The following is a 19,447-nucleotide window of genomic DNA, read 5'->3' as shown; positions in this document are numbered from 1 at the left end:
TACTCCAATCTCCGCTGTGTAGCTTTGCAGCTCCTTCAGGGTTATGTTTGGTCTCTTTGTTACCTCTCTGATTAATGCCCTCCATGCCTGGTCCGTGAGTTTTGGTGGGCGGCCCTCTCTTGGCAGGTTTGTTGTGGTGCCATATTCTTTCAATTTTTTAACAATGGATTTAATGGTGCTCCGTGGGATGTTCAAAGTTTCGGATATTGTTTTATAACCCAACCCTGATCTGTACTTCTCCACAACTTTGTCCCTGACCTGTTTGAAGCGCTCCTCGGTCTTCATGGTGCCGCTTGCTTGGTGGTGCCCCTTGCTTAGTGGTGTTGCAGACTCTGGGGTCTTTCAGAATAGGTGTATATATACTGATATCATGTGACAGATCATGTGACACTTAGATTGCACACAGGTGGACTTTATTTAACTAATTATGTGACTTCTGAAGGTAATTGGTCGCACCAGATCTTATTTAGGGGCTTCATAGCAAAGGGGGTGAATACATATGCACACACCACTTTTCCGTTTATAATTTTTTAGCATTTCTGGAAACAAGTAATTTTTCCATTATTTTTGTTTTTGAATTTTTTGAAATGTAATTTTTTGCATTTCACTTCACCAATTTTGACTATTTTGTGTATGTCCATTACATGAAATCCAAATAAAAATCAATTTAAATTACAGGTTGTAATGCAACAAAAAGGAAAAACGCCAAGGGTGATACAATACTTTTGCAAGCCACTGTATTGTCCCAATATTGTAATTTAACGATGGTCCCTAACTAGCCCCATTGGGATATCCAAACTCAACCCAAATTTACCACAGGCATTACGATAATGTCACGTGCAGCTGCACTCTGAACTGATGATTACGTGTGTGGTGCCAGCTGAGGGCATGTGGGCAGGATTGAAACAAACCCAACCTTCATTTACGTTGTGATGCAGTCACGACCAAAAGTCTCACAAAACTCTGTTTTGGACAAGACTGACTTTATGACCCAAATTATCCTATTTACACTTTGTAGTAAATTTTGACACTAGAATAAATGTTTCGGAGTCATACCGATGCCACATAGGTTGTTTTCTAAATGAGAAGTAGTTTTTTAGGGGCAGTTTCTCTTTAACCAGTCATCCAATACATGTACTTACAGTGATTCACTTTCTATGTTGAAACTGTACTGGTTGTAAAAATAATCTACGTAATCTGTGTTGGTTGACGGATGATGATTGAAATGTAACAATATTGATAAAAAATTAAAATAAATTATAGGAACTAGAGAAAGAGATTTGAATAAGTTGTATAAAAAGAAACAGAGAAAAAAGAAACAGAGAAAGACAAATAGGTTGCCACAAAATAACTGTCTGTGCTCCCACCTGAGGTGTGACTCCAGCACGCGGTCCATACGTTTGTAGAAGGGTCGGGAGGTGAAGTAGCCGCTCCAGTAGTGGTCATCTCGGTCTGCGTAGGTGAAGAAGTCTCCGCTGACCACAGGTAAAGAGGGACCAGCATGACCGGGGTCTATGGCCGATTTACGAAGAGCATTGAAGTAATCCGAGATTGTGCCGAACTGAGCCTAGAACAGAATGTGTCAGTTAGACTATAAAGCAAATTGATGATAGAGTGCTTGAGAGAGAAACTTAAAATAGCTCTCTCATTAATGCTGTAGGGTAGTTTACTTTTCAGCTTTATTGAGAGCAGTGTACCATTGCAATAGCTGGACACAAAAACAATATTTCAAGAAGGGTAGGAAGCCAACGAAACACACCATTACTATCGGGCATCAGTCATTCCAATGTGTTGCATCAAAACCTTAAACCCCACCATCTTCCACTAATGCAAACCTAATAAACCTGAAATAAACCTGGCAGCTTGAAAAGGAAATAAAAGACTAAACAAAACTTCCTGCATATTCACGCAACATTCCAGCTCCTAAGTCACAAGTCAGACCTTGACGTGTAGTTCTGGATGAGAGTTCATGTAGTCAAAGAGCTTTTGGTAGTTTTGAAACTGCTGGTCCCACTCCAAGGCCTCTGTGTAGCGGAAGTCGTCCCCTAGGGGGGCCATCACCACCTTGGTTCGGAATAGCTTTGACTTCTTCCTGTACTGGTCCAGCAGCATCTGAACCCTAGGGATCATGGGAAAAATAGTTTACTATACTACAACGGATTAACAGTTTTCATGACATATTAAGCTGTAATTGTCAATGAAATATGTGCGTGTGTGTTCGTTCATTCACGTGTGTGGTCAATTCTCTAGTCTTGGATTTGCTACTGTGTCAGAAAGTCCACTTATCATCAGAGCCTATCTTGTGTTAGAAAAACAAAGGCCATCTGAAATTCCTATTACCACAACATAGTACCGTACAGTGGCTTCAATGTCTTATTTGATCCTTGTCCATAACACTATCAAACTGTGGAGAGAATGTGGACCGTCTGGCTACACCATAAACCAGTGTTTCTAATACTTGTCTGTACCAGGGAGAGGCAAGCTATGGGACAGACCACAGATTAAGAAACACTTTCCATAGAGAACCCAACGCCTTTGTGACCAGCTTTGCGTTTGTCGTGTTTGAATGTCAAGTGTTGTTTTTAACTGTGAGCCTCAAGCCAAAGACAATTTCCTGCTTCATGTAAATTCGATAGGACAATAAAGATTTTATAATGTGAATGTTGCATTTCACAGCCGAGTCCGGTGGTTGTAGAGAGACAGTATATCACGCTCATTCTATTTCTATGTGATTGGTCACCTCTGTTGTACGTTTCCATCCGTGATTGGCTGAGGGGGGACCCTCCAGGGACAGCTGACCCGCCCACCAGGAAGTCTCTTGAAGTCAAACTGGCAGCAGATCTTGGGGTCGGGACCACAAGTGTGGGGAACATCGTAACTGTAGAAGGGCATCATGTGACATAGAATGTCCGTGCTGGAGGCTGGGTCTACACACAGATAGAATAGAACATGAAATAGAATAGAGTATTAGAATAGAACTTTGAAAATATATATATTTTTCCTAACAGTACATCTTGCGTGGTATTTGCATTTGACAGTACAAAGAACCCACAAACATCCTTATGACAATATTTCAGAATGTGGACTGTCAACTAGCATGTAAGCTAGCATGCAATGTCTAAAAATAGTTTGAAAGAAAAACAGATTACATTTCTATCTCAAAGAGACTGTCCGTGGCATGCATGCAGTATTCAAAAGTACTAACATTTATCCCTTATTAGAAATAACAAATAATGCCTGGTCGCTTGTATGATGATGATTATATAAAATACAATCTGATCTGGCATTGAACCGATGACTAATTTGCTACGGCCAAGCAGGAGCGGTAAAATCATGGGGGAAGCCAAGCCCCCCCCAAAAAGAATTATGTTGTTTGCTCTATAACCTGTTAATTCATATGCCTTGCTGATATATAGGCCTAAAAGCAGAGACAATAAGAAGACACAGTGGCAGAATAAACTCAACCACACCTTTGTTTTATCACAAAACCAGATTGCAACCTCTGTCCAGTGAAGTCCACAAAGCACATTGCATGTAACAAACAGCTACATGACCTACAGCATGGTCAAGCAAGTTAATGTTTCCGACATTTTTGGACCACTAAAAAACTTTACAACCACAGCAAGTCGCAAAGAAAACAAGAGCTGCCTCCACTATTCCAGCACCATTTCAACTTCAACATGATCAAATCAGTCTAATACAGTGACAACTAAAAGACACCACAAACAATTTAGACCAATCAACGTAAGCTAAATATGATGTGGCTGTCCATGGTTCTGATTTCTGTGTGCGTGTGTGTGCGTGCGCGTTTCTTGCAAGTAGAAAAACATGTTGACTCACCCTACTTGTAGAGAAACGCCAATGCCACCCTCCTCTCTTTCATGTTGATGAACACAGAGAGACGAAATATAAATTATTGTATGTTTTAAAATGTTAAAATTGGTAAAAATCTATGGGGAAGCCTGGCTTCCCTTGGTATCTATGAATACACGCCACTGCGGCCAAGTTTACATTTTTTTTACATTTTACGTCATTTAGCAGACGCTCTTATCCAGAGCGACTTACAGTTAGTGCATACATTATTTTATCGAACCCACAACCCTGGCGTTGCAAACGCCATGCTCTACCAACTGAGCTACATCCCCTGCCGGCCAAATCCCTCCCCTACCCTGGACGACGCTGGGCCAATTGTGCGCGCCGCCCCATGGGTCTCCCGGTCGCGGCCAGCTACGACAGAGCCTGGATTCGAACCAGGATCTCTAGTGGCACAGCTAGCACTGCGATGCAGTGCCTTAGACCACTGCGCCACTCGGGAGACATTGAGATGAAATCCTATTTGTCCTGCAGTGGAAAGGGCCTGCTTCCTGAGCTAGAGCACGCTGTCATCTCCCATATGGATCTGTCAGTGTGACATTGCACATTTCAAGCAATGCGCTCTATTATGCCACAGGTCTGTCTGTCTCTCAAAACAATAGCACAGAGAGGTGTTTCCAACCACTACATCAATGTTGGATTTCCATGTATTTGACCCCGCGTTTGTTATTGAGTAGAAGGAATATAGAGAAGGTGAGCAGCATACACACAATAGTTTTAGAAAGCTTAGTAATATACTGTATTCTACTGTTATTTGATCAGTACATTACAGGTAAAACAACATTCTCAGACCGACCGTTATTCGACTATTCACTCGACTTTCATTTCATTCAAGTCTTCAAACCTAAAAAACCACAACACTTACTCATGTATATAATGTAGAACATTGTCCAGAGACTAAGCTAGTGTGTCCCCTTTGGCCATACTGGCAGAATGGCACCACATGGCCAAACAAACTGTAATCTACTCAAATCAAATCAAATCAAATTGTATTTATCACATGCGCCAAATACAACTTGTGTAGACTTTACAGTGAAATGCTTGCTTAGGAAACTTTCACAACGATGCAGAGTTAAAAAATAATAATACTAACTAACAAAAGATGATTAAAATAAAATACACAAGAATGGAGCTATATACAGGGTGCACCAGTTCCAGATCAATGTGCAGAGGTACGAGGTATTTGAGGTAGATATGTACATGAAGGCAGGGTAAAGTGACTAGGCATCAGGATAGATAATAATAAGAGTAAAAAAAGAAAAACAGAGTAGCAGCAGCAAATGATGAGTGTAAAAGTATGTGTGTGTGAGTGTGTGTATGTACAGTTGAAGTCGGAAGTTTACATACACTTAGGTTGGAGTCATTAAAACTCGTTTTTCAACCACTCCACAAATTTCTTGTTAACAAACTATAGTTTTGGCAAGTCGATTAGGACATCTACTTTGTGCATGACACAAGTCATTTTTCCAACAATTGTTTAGACAGATTATTTCACTTATAATTCACTGTATCACAATTCCAGTGGGTCAGAAGTTTACATACACTAACTTGACTGTGCCTTTAAACAGCTTGGGAAATTCCAGAAAATGATAGGCTAATTGACATCATTTGAGTCAATTGGAGGTGTACCTGTGGATGTATTTCAAGGCCTACCTTCAAACTCAGTGCCTCTTTGCTTGACATCATGGGAAAATCAAAAGAAATCAGCCAAGACCTCAGAAAAACAATTGTAGACCTCCACAAGTCTGGTTCATCCTTGGGAGCAATTTCCAAACACCTGAAGGTACCACGTTCATCTGTACAAACAATAGTACGCAAGTATAAACACCATAGGACCACGCAGCGGTCATACCGCTCAGGAAGGAGACGCGTTCTGTCTCCTAGAGATGAACGTACTTTGGTGCGAAAAGTGCAAATCAATCCCAGAACAACAGCAAAGGACCTTGTGAAGATGCTGGAGGAAACAGGTACAAAAGTATCTATATCCACAGTAAAACGAGTCCTATATCGACATAACCTGAAAGGCCGCTCAGCAAGGAAGAAGCCACTGCTCCAAAACCGCCATAAAAAAGCCAGACTACGGTTTGCAACTGCACATGGGGACAAAGATCGTACTTTTTGGAGAAATGTCCTCTGGTCTGATGAAACAAAAATAGAACTGTTTGGCCATAATGACCATCATTATGTTAGGAGGAAAAAGGGGGTTACTTGCAAGCCGAAGAACACCATCCCAACCGTGAAGCACAGGGGTGGCATCATGCTGTGGGGGTGCTTTGCTGCAGGAGGGACTGGTGCACTTCACAAAATAGATGGCATCATGAGGAAGGAAAATTATGTGGATATATTGAAGCAACATCTCAAGACATCAGTCAGGAAGTTAAAGCTTGGTCGCAAATGGGTCTTCCAAATGGACAATGACCCCAATCATACTTCCAAAGTTGTGGCAAAATGGCTTAAGGACAACAAAGTCAAGATATTGGAGTGGCCATCACAAAGCCCTGACCTCAATCCTAAGAAAATGTGTGGGCAGAACTGAAAAAGCGTGTGTGAGCAAGGAGGCCTACAAACATGACTCAGTTATACCAGCTCTGTCAGGAGGAATGGGCCAAAATTCACCCAACTTATTGTGGGAAGCTTGTGGAAGGCTACCTGAAATATTTGACCCAAGTTAAACAATTTAAAGGCAATGCTACCAAATACTAATTGAGTGTATGTAAACTTCTGACCCACTGGGAATGTGATGAAAGAAATAAAAGCTCTCTACTATTATTCTGACATTTCACATTCTTAAAATAAAGTGGTGATCCTAACTGACCTAAGACAGGGAATTTTTACTAGGATTAAATGTCAGGATTGTGAAAAACTGAGTTTAAATGTATTTGGCTAAGGTGTATGTAAACTTCCGACTTCAACTGAGTGGCGCAGTGGTCTAAGGCACTGCATCGCAGTGCTAACTGTGCCACTAGAGATCCTGGTTCGAATCCAGGCTCTGTCGCAGCCGGCCGCGACCGGGAGACTCATGGGCGGCGCACAATTGGCCCAGTGTTGTCCAGGGTAGGGGAGGGAATGGCCGGCAGGGATGTAGCTCAGTTGATAGAGCATGGCGTTTGCAACGCCAGGGTTGTGGGTTCGATTCACACGGGGGGCCAGTATATATAAAAAAATATGTATTCACTAACTGTAAGTCGCTCTGGATAAGAGCGTCTGCTAAAATGACGTAAATGTAAAAAACTGTATGTTTGTGTTGTGTCGGTATGCGTGTGTGTGTGTGCATATGTATTATTTGATTGTGTGTGGGAGTGACTGTGTAGTGTGTATGAGTGAGTGTGTATATGGTATGTATATAAAGTCTAGTGAGTGTGTGTAGGGTCAGTGCAAGATAGAGTCAGTGTAGATTGTTTGCAAGATAGAGTCAGTGCAGATTGTTCGGGTACCACTGGTTGACTATTTAGGAGTCTTTTGGCTATTTAGCAGTCTTATGGCTTAGGGGTAGAAGCTGTCTCGGAGCCTGTTGGTCCGAGAGCCAATGCTCCGCAAGACGGTAGCAGAGTGAACAGTCTATGGCTTGGGTGGCTGAAGTCTTTGGCAATTTTTTGGGCCTTCCTCTGACACCGCCTGAAATATAGAGGTCCTGGATGGCAGGGAGCTCGGCCCAAGTGATGTACTGGGCTGTCCGCACCACCCTTCGTAGCGCTTTGCGGGCAACGGCGGTGCTATTGCCATTCCAAGCGGTGATGCAGCCAGTCAAGATGCTCTTGATGGTGCAGCTGTAGAACTTTATGAGGATTTGAGTGGCCATGGCAAATCTTTTCAGCCTCCTGAAGGGCATCAACAAGTACTCAACTCTGAGAATAACATAAAACACTTCAATAAAAGTGAACCATAAGAACAGCGCACAAACTGACCTGATCTTTTATCATTGTCTGCTATTAAATGACCATAATAGTATTTGATCATTTTCATGACGTAAATAAAAAATTGTACAGACAGATGCTCTGGCATTGCAGACGATTTCATCATCTACCCAGTGCACGCGCAGGCACACACAAAGACACACACTGCAGATGGTTCACGGAAAATGTGAAACCCCTTATATATTTGACCTCCCTTTGGTCATTAGGATGTGGTCTACATTGTTCTTATCAATCAGCATGCTCATCATCAGACCTGAGTTCAAATAGTATTTATCTTCTTTCAAATACTTCAGCTGCACTCGATTGAGCTTGCCTGGTGCAATGGAACCAACGTAATTGCAAACCCTGCCCATCTGGCACTCCGTAGAGGCTCAATCAAACACAAATGGAAAGAAATCAAATACTATTCGATCTGAGGTCTGTTCATCGCATGAAATGCCAACCAGACATACAAGGAGCCAATCCCCTATACCACAGATGCTATAAAATGACGGCAAACAAAATCGGAGCCTTGAGAGACGAGTATGCTCTTGCATGTGATACGCGTGTAATTATCTATTGACATGAGAAATCCCTCTGCTGTGGTCTGAGCGACTCAATAACATCCACAGCTGATGCTACTGTTGCCTATCCTAGCGCTGATAGTTACACAAGCTGACTGCCCAGAGTTCAACACATGGCATCAAACCATCCACAGCATCAGCCACAGCAAATATGTAAAGGAATTGGAAGTAGCTGGAAGCATGCGTTTTCTACTGAGTATGAAGTAGTCACTCTGAGGTCATGTTATTTTGTTTCTGTCTATAGAAGTAGAACTAGGACTTTGAATATGCTAAATGCTAAATTGAAATGGATAAGATAGCGCCTGAAACACTGAACCACTGAGAATAGAGGCATGAGGAGCGGATCTCCAGCAGAGATTGGCAGAGATCAGAAAGAGGCACTGGATGTTTATTTGAGGGCCCTAGCACCCCGCCTAGAAAACAACCTAGCTAGGGGAAACACTGACACTGGGAAAGCACCCTGAGAGAGCCACAGGGCTACAGTCAGTCTGCATACTTGCCCCAGTTTTGTCTCCAGAAGAACTCCAGGGTCTTCTGACTGGCAAAATGTTTCTTGACGGAGTAGTGCACCCTCTGGATGAGCATGTTGGCCAGGCCAGCCTGTTTCAGTAGGTACGCCTGGGTAGGGGAGTGGCCAAACGGGTCCACAGCCCAGCCCGTCTGGGGTTTCACTCCTAGCAGGGAAGACCAGAGGGAAGAGTCAGGTTCATGCAGAGAAGGTTCGCAGCAACCCTCCTCAAAATGTTGAGGAAAAATTATAAATAATAGAAAAGCTACAAATCCTTATAATAAACATCTGTTACACAGGTCATCCCATTAAATCAACCAGTTTTCATTTGTCATCCTCCCTAACTGTTTAAGTCACCATCTGCCACTGGGTTAATGTGTTCATGTATAAACAGTTAAAATCTCTGATGGTTAAAGTATGCCGATCATTTTGTGTCAATCATGCAAAATAACAAATATGCTGAACAAATACACTGAGTGTACAAAACATTAGCAGAGTGTTAATTAAAGACAAATCACTAGTAAGTAGCTATAGTTTGTGACTGCATGTTCCAGCACAGGAACGCAAACAGCTTCACAGCGAGTGTACAAAACAACATGAACACCTTTCCATGACATAGACTGACCAGGTGAATCCAGGTTAAAGCTATGATCCATTATTGATGTCACTTGTTAAATCCACTTCAATCAGTGTAGATGAAGGGGTGGAGACATGTTAAAGACTGATTTTTAAGGCTCGAAACAATTGAGACATGGATTGTGTATGTGTGCCATTCAGAGGGTGAATGTGCAAGACAAAATATTTAAGTGCCTTTGAAAGGGGGAATGGTAGTGGAGTCAAAGCATTTGAGTCAACATGGGCCAGCATCCCTGTGGAACGCTTTCGACACCTTGTAGAGTCCATCCCTCTGAATAATTGAAGCTGTTCTGAGGGCAAAAGGGGGTGCAACGCAATACTAGAAAGATGTTCCTAATGTTTTGTACACTCAGTGTATGTTGTGCATGTCAACAACATTTGTTTTTTTACAATCTCTTTCCAGATAACAAATGCCTGATATATTATGTACTCACCCAAATTTCTCTCCAACCACTGGTGTCCCTCCAATAGCTGGTCAATTAATGCAAAGTAGTGTGAGTTGGCTTCATCAGGCATCACCCAGCCTCCCGTTGTAATCTCCAACTGGCCTCGCTCAACCAGACTAAACAACACAGAGCAAAATGATCAGGATCTCAGACTGTCAACTCAGTCAATTACCGTTTCATAGTTCAAAGCCAAAATAAAAACAAACAAATCGTGAAGCGATCCAAAAACCCTGCAGCTTTATGAATTTGAGCCCTCTTTTTCAGTTCAAAATTCTGAGCAACACCGACAGATACAGTGGGGAAAAAAAGTATTTAGTCAGCCACCAATTGTGCAAGTTCTCCCACTTAAAAAGATGAGAGAGGCCTGTAATTTTAATCATAGGTACACGTCAACTATGACAGACAAAATGAGGAAAAAAAATCCAGAAAATCACATTGTAGGATTTTTAATGAATTTATTTGCAAATTATGGTGGAAAATAAGTATTTGGTCAATAACAAAAGTTTCTCAATACTTTGTTATATACCCTTTGTTGGCAATGACACAGGTCAAACGTTTTCTGTAAGTCTTCACAAGGTTTTCACACACTGTTGCTGGTATTTTGGCCCATTCCTCCATGCATATCTCCTCTAGAGCAGTGATGTTTTGGGGCTGTCGCTGGGCAACACGGACTTTCAACTCCCTCCAAAGATTTTCTATGGTGTTGAGATCTGGAGACTGGCTAGGCCACTCCAGGACCTTGAAATGCTTCTTATGGAGCCACTCCTTCGTTGCCCGGGCGGTGTGTTTGGGATCATTGTCATGCTGAAAGACCCAGCCACGTTTCATCTTCAATGCCCTTGCTGATGGAAGGAGGTTTTCACTCAAAATCTCACGATACATGGCCCCATTCATTCTTTACTTTACACGGATCAGTCGTCCTGGTCCCTTTGCAGAAAAACAGCCCCAAAGCATGATGTTTCCACCCCAATGCTTCACAGTAGGTATGGTGTTCTTTGGATGCAACTCAGCATTCTTTGTCCTCCAAACACGACGAGTTGAGTTTTTACCAAAAAGTTCTATTTTGGTTTCATCTGACCATATGACATTCTCCCAATCCTCTTCTGGATCATCCAAATGCACTCTAGCAAACTTCAGATGGGCCTGGACATGTACTGGCTTAAGCAGGGGGACACGTCTGGCACTGCAGGATTTAAGTCCCTGGCGGCATAGTGTGTTACTGATGGTAGGCTTTGTTACTTTGGTCCCAGCTCTCTGCAGGTCATTCACTAGGTCCCCCTGTGTGGTTCTGGGATTTTTGCTCACCGTTCTTGTGATCATTTTTGACCCCACGGGGTGAGATCTTGCGTGGAGCCCCAGATCGAGGGAGATTATCAGTGGTCTTGTATGTCTTCCATTTCCTAATAATTGTTCCCACAGTTGATTTCTTCAAACCAAGCTGCTTACCTATTGCAGATTCAGTCTTCCCAGCCTGGTGCAGGTCTACAATTTTGTTTCTGGTGTCCTTTGACAGCTCTTTGGTCTTGGCCATAGTGGAGTTTGGAGTGTGACTGTTTGAGGTTGTGGACAGGTGTCTTTTATACTGATAACAAGTTCAAACAGGTGCCATTAATACAGGTAACGAGTGGAGGACAGAGGAGCCTCTTAAAGAAGAAGTTACAGGTCTGTGAGAGCCAGAAATCTTGCTTGTTTGTAGGTGACCAAATACTTATTTTCCACCATAATTTGCAAATCAATTCATTAAAAATCCTACAATGTGATTTTCTGGATTTTTTTTCCTCATTTTGTCTGTCATAGTTGACGTGTACCTATGATGAAAATTACAGGCCTCTCTCATCTTTTTAAGTGGGAGAACATGCACAATTGGTGGCTGACTAAATACTTTTTTTCCCCACTGTATGTTTATTACATGTTAAAAAAAACACTGGATTAAAAATAGATGCTTTCAGTCACAAACATTATGACATGATAATACGACATTCTAAGGGTGTCATCCATACATCTTAGTTGCACGAGACATCACCTCACGTGGAAAGGAAAAAATCAAGGCCCTACTTATTGCAATAATACAAACCATCTTTTCATCTGTTGCTGTTTAATTATCTTACTCCTATGTCCTAAGAGTAAAATCAACCACTTTAGGAGATACTCCCCTCTCTTATTAGAAACCTCTTGCATTGATTTTGAGTCAGCATCTTTCCTCTGTTCGCGGAGCAATTTTCAATTGCAGACTTCTTTAACATGTCCCTGGCAAGCCCCTATAATAAGAGCATTGGAGCAGCAAAGCAACGTATGACGACTCAGCACTTTTCGTTATAGAAATAGCTTTTTATTTTCTCCCCTTGGACACATGATTTTCCTCTGGGATCATTCAATCACCAGTGGGTTTCTTTCATTGTTCTATGATTGGACAGGTGGAAGTGGTGTGTAGTGTAGGTTTGTCCTGGTATTGAAGAGTTGGAGGGATGAAGGCATGTGCCATCTTCACTGAGCAGATAGCAACACTGCATTCTAACGAGGATGGATGTGGCCCTCCTACAAACCGAAACATGCTGCTCAAAAACATGTTCCTCTCAAATTCTAAAGGTGCGTTCTGAAGAAATAATGAGGTTGTTTGTTTGAATTTCTTGAGCGAGACTTCTCTGTGTACTGTAACGTGGAAAATTGCCAGACCTTGAATTTGCTGACATAAAATGAAAACCCGCAAAGAAAATAAGTTATTAAATGGGTAGCAACACCCTTCAAAAAAAGAGTAAACACGGAATATTCTCCCCCAAAAAAAGGAATGGATCTGGTTCGCTTTGAACTCCCTGCGAATCAAATCAATAGTGAATAAATATTTGTGTTGGATTTTTCATCTTCCTCCATCCTTCACCTTAAGGCTGTTTTTGCTTGTGCTCCTAATTGGAATTCTAACCTGCAGCTGAAATATTTATTGCATTTCATACACCGTTTTGTAATCTCCCAGGGCTTAGTGCTGAAGCCTACCAGCCAGTAGCTCGTCGTGAGCATGGCCAATGCACACAGTATTTGTGACACCCTCTTTGCTTTTGGGGCTGTTTTCTGAAGCGGAAAACCCTCTCCCTCTCACTCCCTCCATGTCGATCCCAGAGAACCCCCTGACTCCTGACAACCGTTACATCCTCAAGGGGACATTGTCAACAGAAAAGAGACTGAGGCAGAGTGAGCGAGAGATAGTGTGAGCCCATGTGCCTCTCACAAGCACAATTGATTTTATGACCTCAAGACCATTTGGAGTCAGTTTGGCTTGTTAAGGCGATTCAAACCAATTAACTCCTGCTACCAGGCAGAGTAAAGAATCGTTGTACTGTAAACTGGGATGCGGCCATTGATTTACCTGTACATACCGTATAATGACAATCTCAGGCTGTGGTGTTGTTGAGTTAATTTATGTAAAACATCTTCACTTCTAATTTCACTGCATTTTTAATAAACCCTATAAAACCGCTAGCCCTAAGCAATGTATAACCTTGCTTTAATTAAAATGGGAATAACAGAGGAGCATCGAAATCTTATTTCAAATCCAATAAGGAATTAGTTTCCACGTTTACAGCAGCCAAGCTAAATCAAGAATACAATTACAGAATCCATAAGTGATTTGCTGCTCATATTGATTTCACCTTGAAGCTAGAATGACACACACAGACAGACAGACAGAACTCCTACCTCTTGACAGCGTCTCTCTTCTGGTCGTCGATGTTGTCCCACCACTTGGAGAAGTAGGAGATCTCAGACCAGATCATTTTCCTGCGGCTGTCCTCGTGGAGTTTCACCACCATGTTGTTCAGGATGTGCTGGGTCTGGTCCCGGTAGTAGTCATCAAACGTCTTCAGCCATCCTGAAAATGTACAAATGGACAACTATAAACAGTGGAAGAGCATACATTACAACTGTAGAGTGGTGTGTAAGGAATAATCTACATATGTTCACTTCTATGTAAATGCTGTGTGGTCTGTCTGTCTGTCTGTCTGTCTGCCATAGATTCAATAAGCGGATTCGATAAAGCCATCATCATCATCATCATCAGGTGAATGAGCAGAACATGTGGTTCAATCAATATGCCACATCCATTGATTTCACAACATAATGTTATCATATTTCCAATGAAAATCAATGCATTCAAAAAAAGTCTGAACATTGCATCGTTCTTTCCACTGCAAGATAAAACAGGATAAATCATTCAGTGAACGGCAAACAGTGCTTTTAAACTGTACAAGGGCGTGAGTATTGTCATGAGCCACTGTATACAGCTGTAAGGGAAGACCACCCCAGTCAAACCAGAAAGCCAGCTCGGGTTACTAAAGAGTTAACCAATCTCAGGAACAAAGAATAGACTGGCCCTGGCTGTAACTGGGCTGCAGATGCTGCTACTGAGCATACACACGACGTGACAAACGCCGGAAACTACCACTACTCTTATTGCCTGCACTGACGCCTTAGTCTCTAGAATGCTTGTGAGGGACTTCGCCTTCACAATGCAATACATCATTCAAATGCTCTGTTTCTGTGGAAAATGTAACAGTGAGGAAATGTATAGAAAACAGGCTTCTTATATGTCTGATCAATTGTTTTCTTTTTCTGAACAATTGTTTTCGTTTTTTTCAAGTGGTAACAGGACAAGACTTTCATCAATTGCTCTATGACCTTTATGTTGTTACTGTGGTATAATGCTTGTCTTTACGTTGTATACTGTGGTATAATGCTTGTCTTTACGTTGTATACTGTGGTATAATGCTTGTCTTTACGTTGTATACTGTGGTATAATGCTTGTCTTTACGTTGTATACTGTGGTATAATGCTTGTCTTTACGTTGTATACTGTGGTATAATGCTTGTCTTTACGTTGTATACTGTGATATAATGCTTGTCTTTACGTTGTATACTGTGGTATAATGCTTGTCTTTACGTTGTATACTGTGATATGATGCTTGTCTTTACGTTGTATACTGTGGTATAATGCTTGTCTTTACGTTGTATACTGTGATATGATGCTTGTCTTTACGTTGTATACTGTGGTATAATGCTTGTCTTTACGTTGTATACTGTGATATGATGCTTGTCTTTACGTTGTATACTGTGGTATAATGCTTGTCTTTACGTTGTATACTGTGATATGATGCTTGTCTTTACGTTGTATACTGTGGTATAATGCCTATCTTTACGTTGTATACTGTGATATAATGCTTGTCTTTACGTTGTATACTGTGATATAATGCTTGTCTTTACGCTGTATACTATGGTATAATGCTATTTCCCCTGGCAGACCATGAAACACAATTAACCTAGGAAAAATAAATATGAAAAATGAATCCTGACTGCTGTGGAACTGCCTACGCCTTGCCTCCTGTCTATACGAGGTGTGATTGTATTAAGTAGAGAAAACAAAGCATTGAAGAAGTCACAGAGGAAAGTCCAGTGTTTCCAGGTTAGCTTTAAAGGGACAATATACTCCAAAATAAAATGAGCAGATGTTTTTAAACCTAAAAGGCAGTCTTATGTCAAGATAAATCCATGTCCCACACAATCGATTGTGAAGAACTACAACTTGATTTTGGAGTGTGTTGTCCCTTTAATGCTCTCTGAAGTAGTGCACTGCTTACCAGGATCATTGTGTGAGTGGGGCACAACAAAGACTTGTAGTGGCTCGCTGTCCCATTCATTCTCCCGGTAGGTGATATCAAATCCTTGTTTCCACACTCCCCCATCAGGATTGTCAAAGGTCAGAAGATCATTAACATCCATCAACTGAAAAAGACACAAAAAACAAACACTTGAACCCCTGTTTCTGTTTCTCTCTGAGACAAATAGTGGGATATTATTTGAGGTAAACTACTACCATGAAGAAGGCTAACATACAATGAAGTATATTTCACCTGTTTATTGTCAACAATGTATTATTAGAAGTATTAAAAGTATTGAACAATATTGCCACCAATAAACCGTGACACTGGTTTGCAGCAAAGCCTCACTTTATTAGGCTATGTTGCCTACTCTAGAATTTGTTTATGGAAGTTTAGTGTATTTGGTTCAGTTTCAGTTTTTTGTTTACTTTAAGTCACAGTAGCGGTCAAAAAGAAAGAAAACAGAGAAAACAGTGCATCTGTTCCTGGATTATCTGTGATATCAGCAGGTCAGAAGAATGCAAATGAGAGATGGAACTTCTAATGCAACAGAGGCTGCTTGGAGTTTCTTTGGGACTTGCGCCAACTTAAATATCTGTCTTTGTCTTATGGCCAAATAAAATGATGGTATAATTGGAGAGGACAAGATGAAAGAATGTATTATCTGTCATGGTTTTATATGTACATGCACAGTACGTAATGGTACAAGAGCCACTGACTAAAACCATGATTTTAATAACAGGAATATGAAACGCAGAAAAGAGCTTGTTATCATGATTGGTGTCAAGAAGAAATGTGATGACATACAGTGCCTTCGAAAAGTATTCAGACCCCTTGACTTTTTCCACAATTTGTTACGTTACAGCCTTATTCTAAAACAGATTTTTAAAAGAATTATCCTCATCAATCTACACACATACCCCATAATGTCAAAGCGAAAACAGGTTTGTAGAAATGTTTGAACATTTATTAAAAATGAAAAACAGAAATACCTTATTTATATAAGTATTCAGACCCTTTGCTATGAGACTCGAAATTGAGCTCAGGTGCATCCTCTTTCCATTGATCATCCTTGAGATGTTTCTACAACTTGACTGGAGTCCACCTGTGGTAAATTCAACTGATTGGACATGATTTGGAAAGGCACACACCTGTCTATATAAGGTCCCACAGTTGACAGTGCATGTCAGAGCAAAAACCAAGCCATAAGGTCGAAGGAATTGTCCGTAGACAGGATTGTGTCAAGGCACAGATCTGGGGAAGGGTACCAAAACATTTCTGCAGCATTGAAGGTCCCCAAGAACACAGTGGCCTCCATCATTCTTAAAAATTGAAGAAGTTTGGAACCACCAAGACTCTTCCTAGAGCTGGCCGCCCGGCCAAACTGAGCAATCGGGGGAGAAGGGCATTAGTCAGGGAGGTGACCAAGAACCCGATGGTCACTCTGACAGAGCTCCAGAGTTCCTCTGTGGAGATGGGAGAATCTTCCAGAAAGACAACCATCTCTGCAGCACTCCACCAATCAGGCCTTTATGGTAGAGTGGCCAGATGGAAGCCAGTCCTCAGTAAAAGGCACATGACAGCCCACTTGGAGTTTGCCAAAAGGCACCTAAAGGACTCAGACCATAAGAAACAAGATTATCTGGTCTGATGAAACCAAGATTGAACTCTTTGGCCTGAATGCCAAGCGTCACGTCTGGAGGAAACCTGGCACCATCCCTACAGTGAAGCATGATGGTGGCAGCATCATGCTGTGGGGATGTTTTTCAGCGGCAGGGACTGGGAGACTAGTCAGGATCGAGGGAAAGATGAACGGAGCAAAGTACAGAGAGATCCTTGATGAAAACCTGCACCAGAGCGCCCAGGACCTCAGACTGGGGCGAAAGTTCACCTACCAACAGGACAACGACCCTAAGCACACAGCCAAGACAACGCAGGAGTGGCTTCGGGACAAGTCTCTGAATGTCCTTGAGTGGCCCAGCCAAAGCCCAGACTTGAACCCGATCTAACTTCTCTGGAGAGACCTGAAAATAGCTGTGCAGCGACGCTCCCTATCCAATCTGACAGAGCTTGAGAAGATCTGCAGAGAAGAATGGGAGAAACTCCCCAAATACAAGTGTGCCAAGCTTGTATCGTCATACCCAAGAAGACTTGAGGCTGTAATCGCAGCCAAAGGTGCTTCAACAAAGTACTGAGTAAAGGGTCTGAATGCTTATGTAAATGTGATATTTCTGGTTTTTATTTTTAATAAACGTGCAAAAATGTCTAAAAACCTGTTTTTGCTTTGTCATTATGGGGTATTGCGGTCTCCAGATTTTCATACCGTCATACCGTTTCTGTACCATACCGGGGTATACGGTATTACCGGAAGTGCACAAAAGGTGCGCTGTTATCCAGAGCAATTTACTGGAACAATTAGGGTTAAGTGCCTTGCTCAAGGGCACATCCACAGATTTTTCACCTAGTCGACTCAGGGATTTGAACCATTGACCTTTCGGTTACTGGCCGAATGCTCTTAACCGCTGGGCTACCTGACACACAAAACAATTTAGGTAACAGGGATCTTGCTCCAGGAGGGGATTGAATGTCTCTGCTATAACCAAGAAGCTTGATCTTGACATCTAGCCACTTACCTCCTAGCAAGTTAGCAAACCAAATGCATAGCTGGCTGGAGCCCTGAGCTTAGATTTCTTATAGTTATACTTAAAGACACACTATGCAGAAATCACTCCGCCATTTCCTGGTTTCTAAAATTCTAATAGTTTCCCTAATTTCAGTTTATGTGCCAAAACAAGCAGTCATTGTGTTGAGAATCATTGTACCATCGAAACCGCTGTGAAATATATTTTCCATAACCAAAAATATTATATTTTCAACTTTTTGAAGCTGATGTACAAAACCGAAAGTAAAAGACGCAAAAACAAAACTTAAGAACGGGAAGCATAGAAATAGCGCACATAGAACAGATCTACCACTTCGTAGACTTGCTTTCAATGAGAATGAAAGATCGATAACTCACATTTCTATGTGAATTTGGTCGGGCCACCCAAAACATTACATATTGTAGCTTTAACTTATAGTTAGTTACAAGCAGTGGCGCAGCCCATTATGCGCTCTGTATGCTCATGATATACAGTGGGGGAAAAAAGTATTTAGTCAGCCACCAATTGTGCAAGTTCTCCCACTTAAAAAGATGAGAGAGGCTTGTAATTTTCATCATAGGTACACGTCAACTATGACAGACAAAATGAGGAAATAAAATCCAGAAAATCACATTGTAGGATTTTTTATGAATTTATTTGCAAATTATGGTGGAAAATAAGTATTTGGTCAATAACAAAAGTTTCTCAATACTTTGTTATATACCCTTTGTTGGCAATGACACAGGTCAAACGTTTTCTGTAAGTCTTCACAAGGTTTTCACACACTGTTGCTGGTATTTTGGCCCATTCCTCCATGCAGATCTCCTCTAGAGCAGTGATGTTTTGGGGCTAGGCCACTCCAGGACCTTGAAATGCTTCTTACGAAGCCACTCCTTCGTTGCCCGGGCGGTGTGTGGGATCATTGTCATGCTGAAAGACCCAGCCACGTTTCATCTTCAATGCCCTTGCTGATGGAAGGAGGTTTTCACTCAAAATCTCACAATACATGGCCCCATTCATTCTTTCCTTTACACGGATCAGTCGTCCTGGTCCCTTTGCAGAAAAACAGCCCCAAAGCATGATGTTTCCACCCCAATGCTTCACAGTAGGTATGGTGTTCTTTGGATGCAACTCAGCATTCTTTGTCCTCCAAACACGACCGAGTTGAGTTTTTACCAAAAAGTTCTATTTTGGTTTCATCTGACCATATGACATTCTCCCAAT

General features: G+C 41.7%; 1 protein-coding gene across 2 annotated transcripts in view; it reads right to left on the bottom strand.

Annotated features, from left to right (window-relative positions):
* LOC121582802 (alpha-mannosidase 2) overlaps window positions 1-19,447 on the bottom strand; it is a 65,055-nt gene that overhangs the window by 41,295 nt on the left and 4,313 nt on the right. For both annotated transcript variants that reach the window (XM_041898908.2, XM_041898906.2), the window contains exons 3-9: window positions 15,561-15,705; window positions 13,628-13,799; window positions 9,929-10,056; window positions 8,851-9,024; window positions 2,741-2,927; window positions 1,942-2,119; window positions 1,368-1,567 (exon numbers count right to left, since the gene is read on the bottom strand). In XM_041898908.2, coding sequence (XP_041754842.1) covers window positions 1,368-1,567; window positions 1,942-2,119; window positions 2,741-2,927; window positions 8,851-9,024; window positions 9,929-10,056; window positions 13,628-13,799; window positions 15,561-15,705 — 1,184 coding nt within the window. The remainder of the gene's footprint in view (window positions 1-1,367; window positions 1,568-1,941; window positions 2,120-2,740; window positions 2,928-8,850; window positions 9,025-9,928; window positions 10,057-13,627; window positions 13,800-15,560; window positions 15,706-19,447) is intronic.

The sequence above is a fragment of the Coregonus clupeaformis genome, chromosome 15, assembly GCF_020615455.1.
Source record: "Coregonus clupeaformis isolate EN_2021a chromosome 15, ASM2061545v1, whole genome shotgun sequence".
Lineage (NCBI taxonomy): Eukaryota > Metazoa > Chordata > Actinopteri > Salmoniformes > Salmonidae > Coregonus > Coregonus clupeaformis.
The sequence above is the reverse complement of the archived record's forward strand: the minus strand, read 5'-3'. Positions and strand labels throughout refer to the sequence as shown.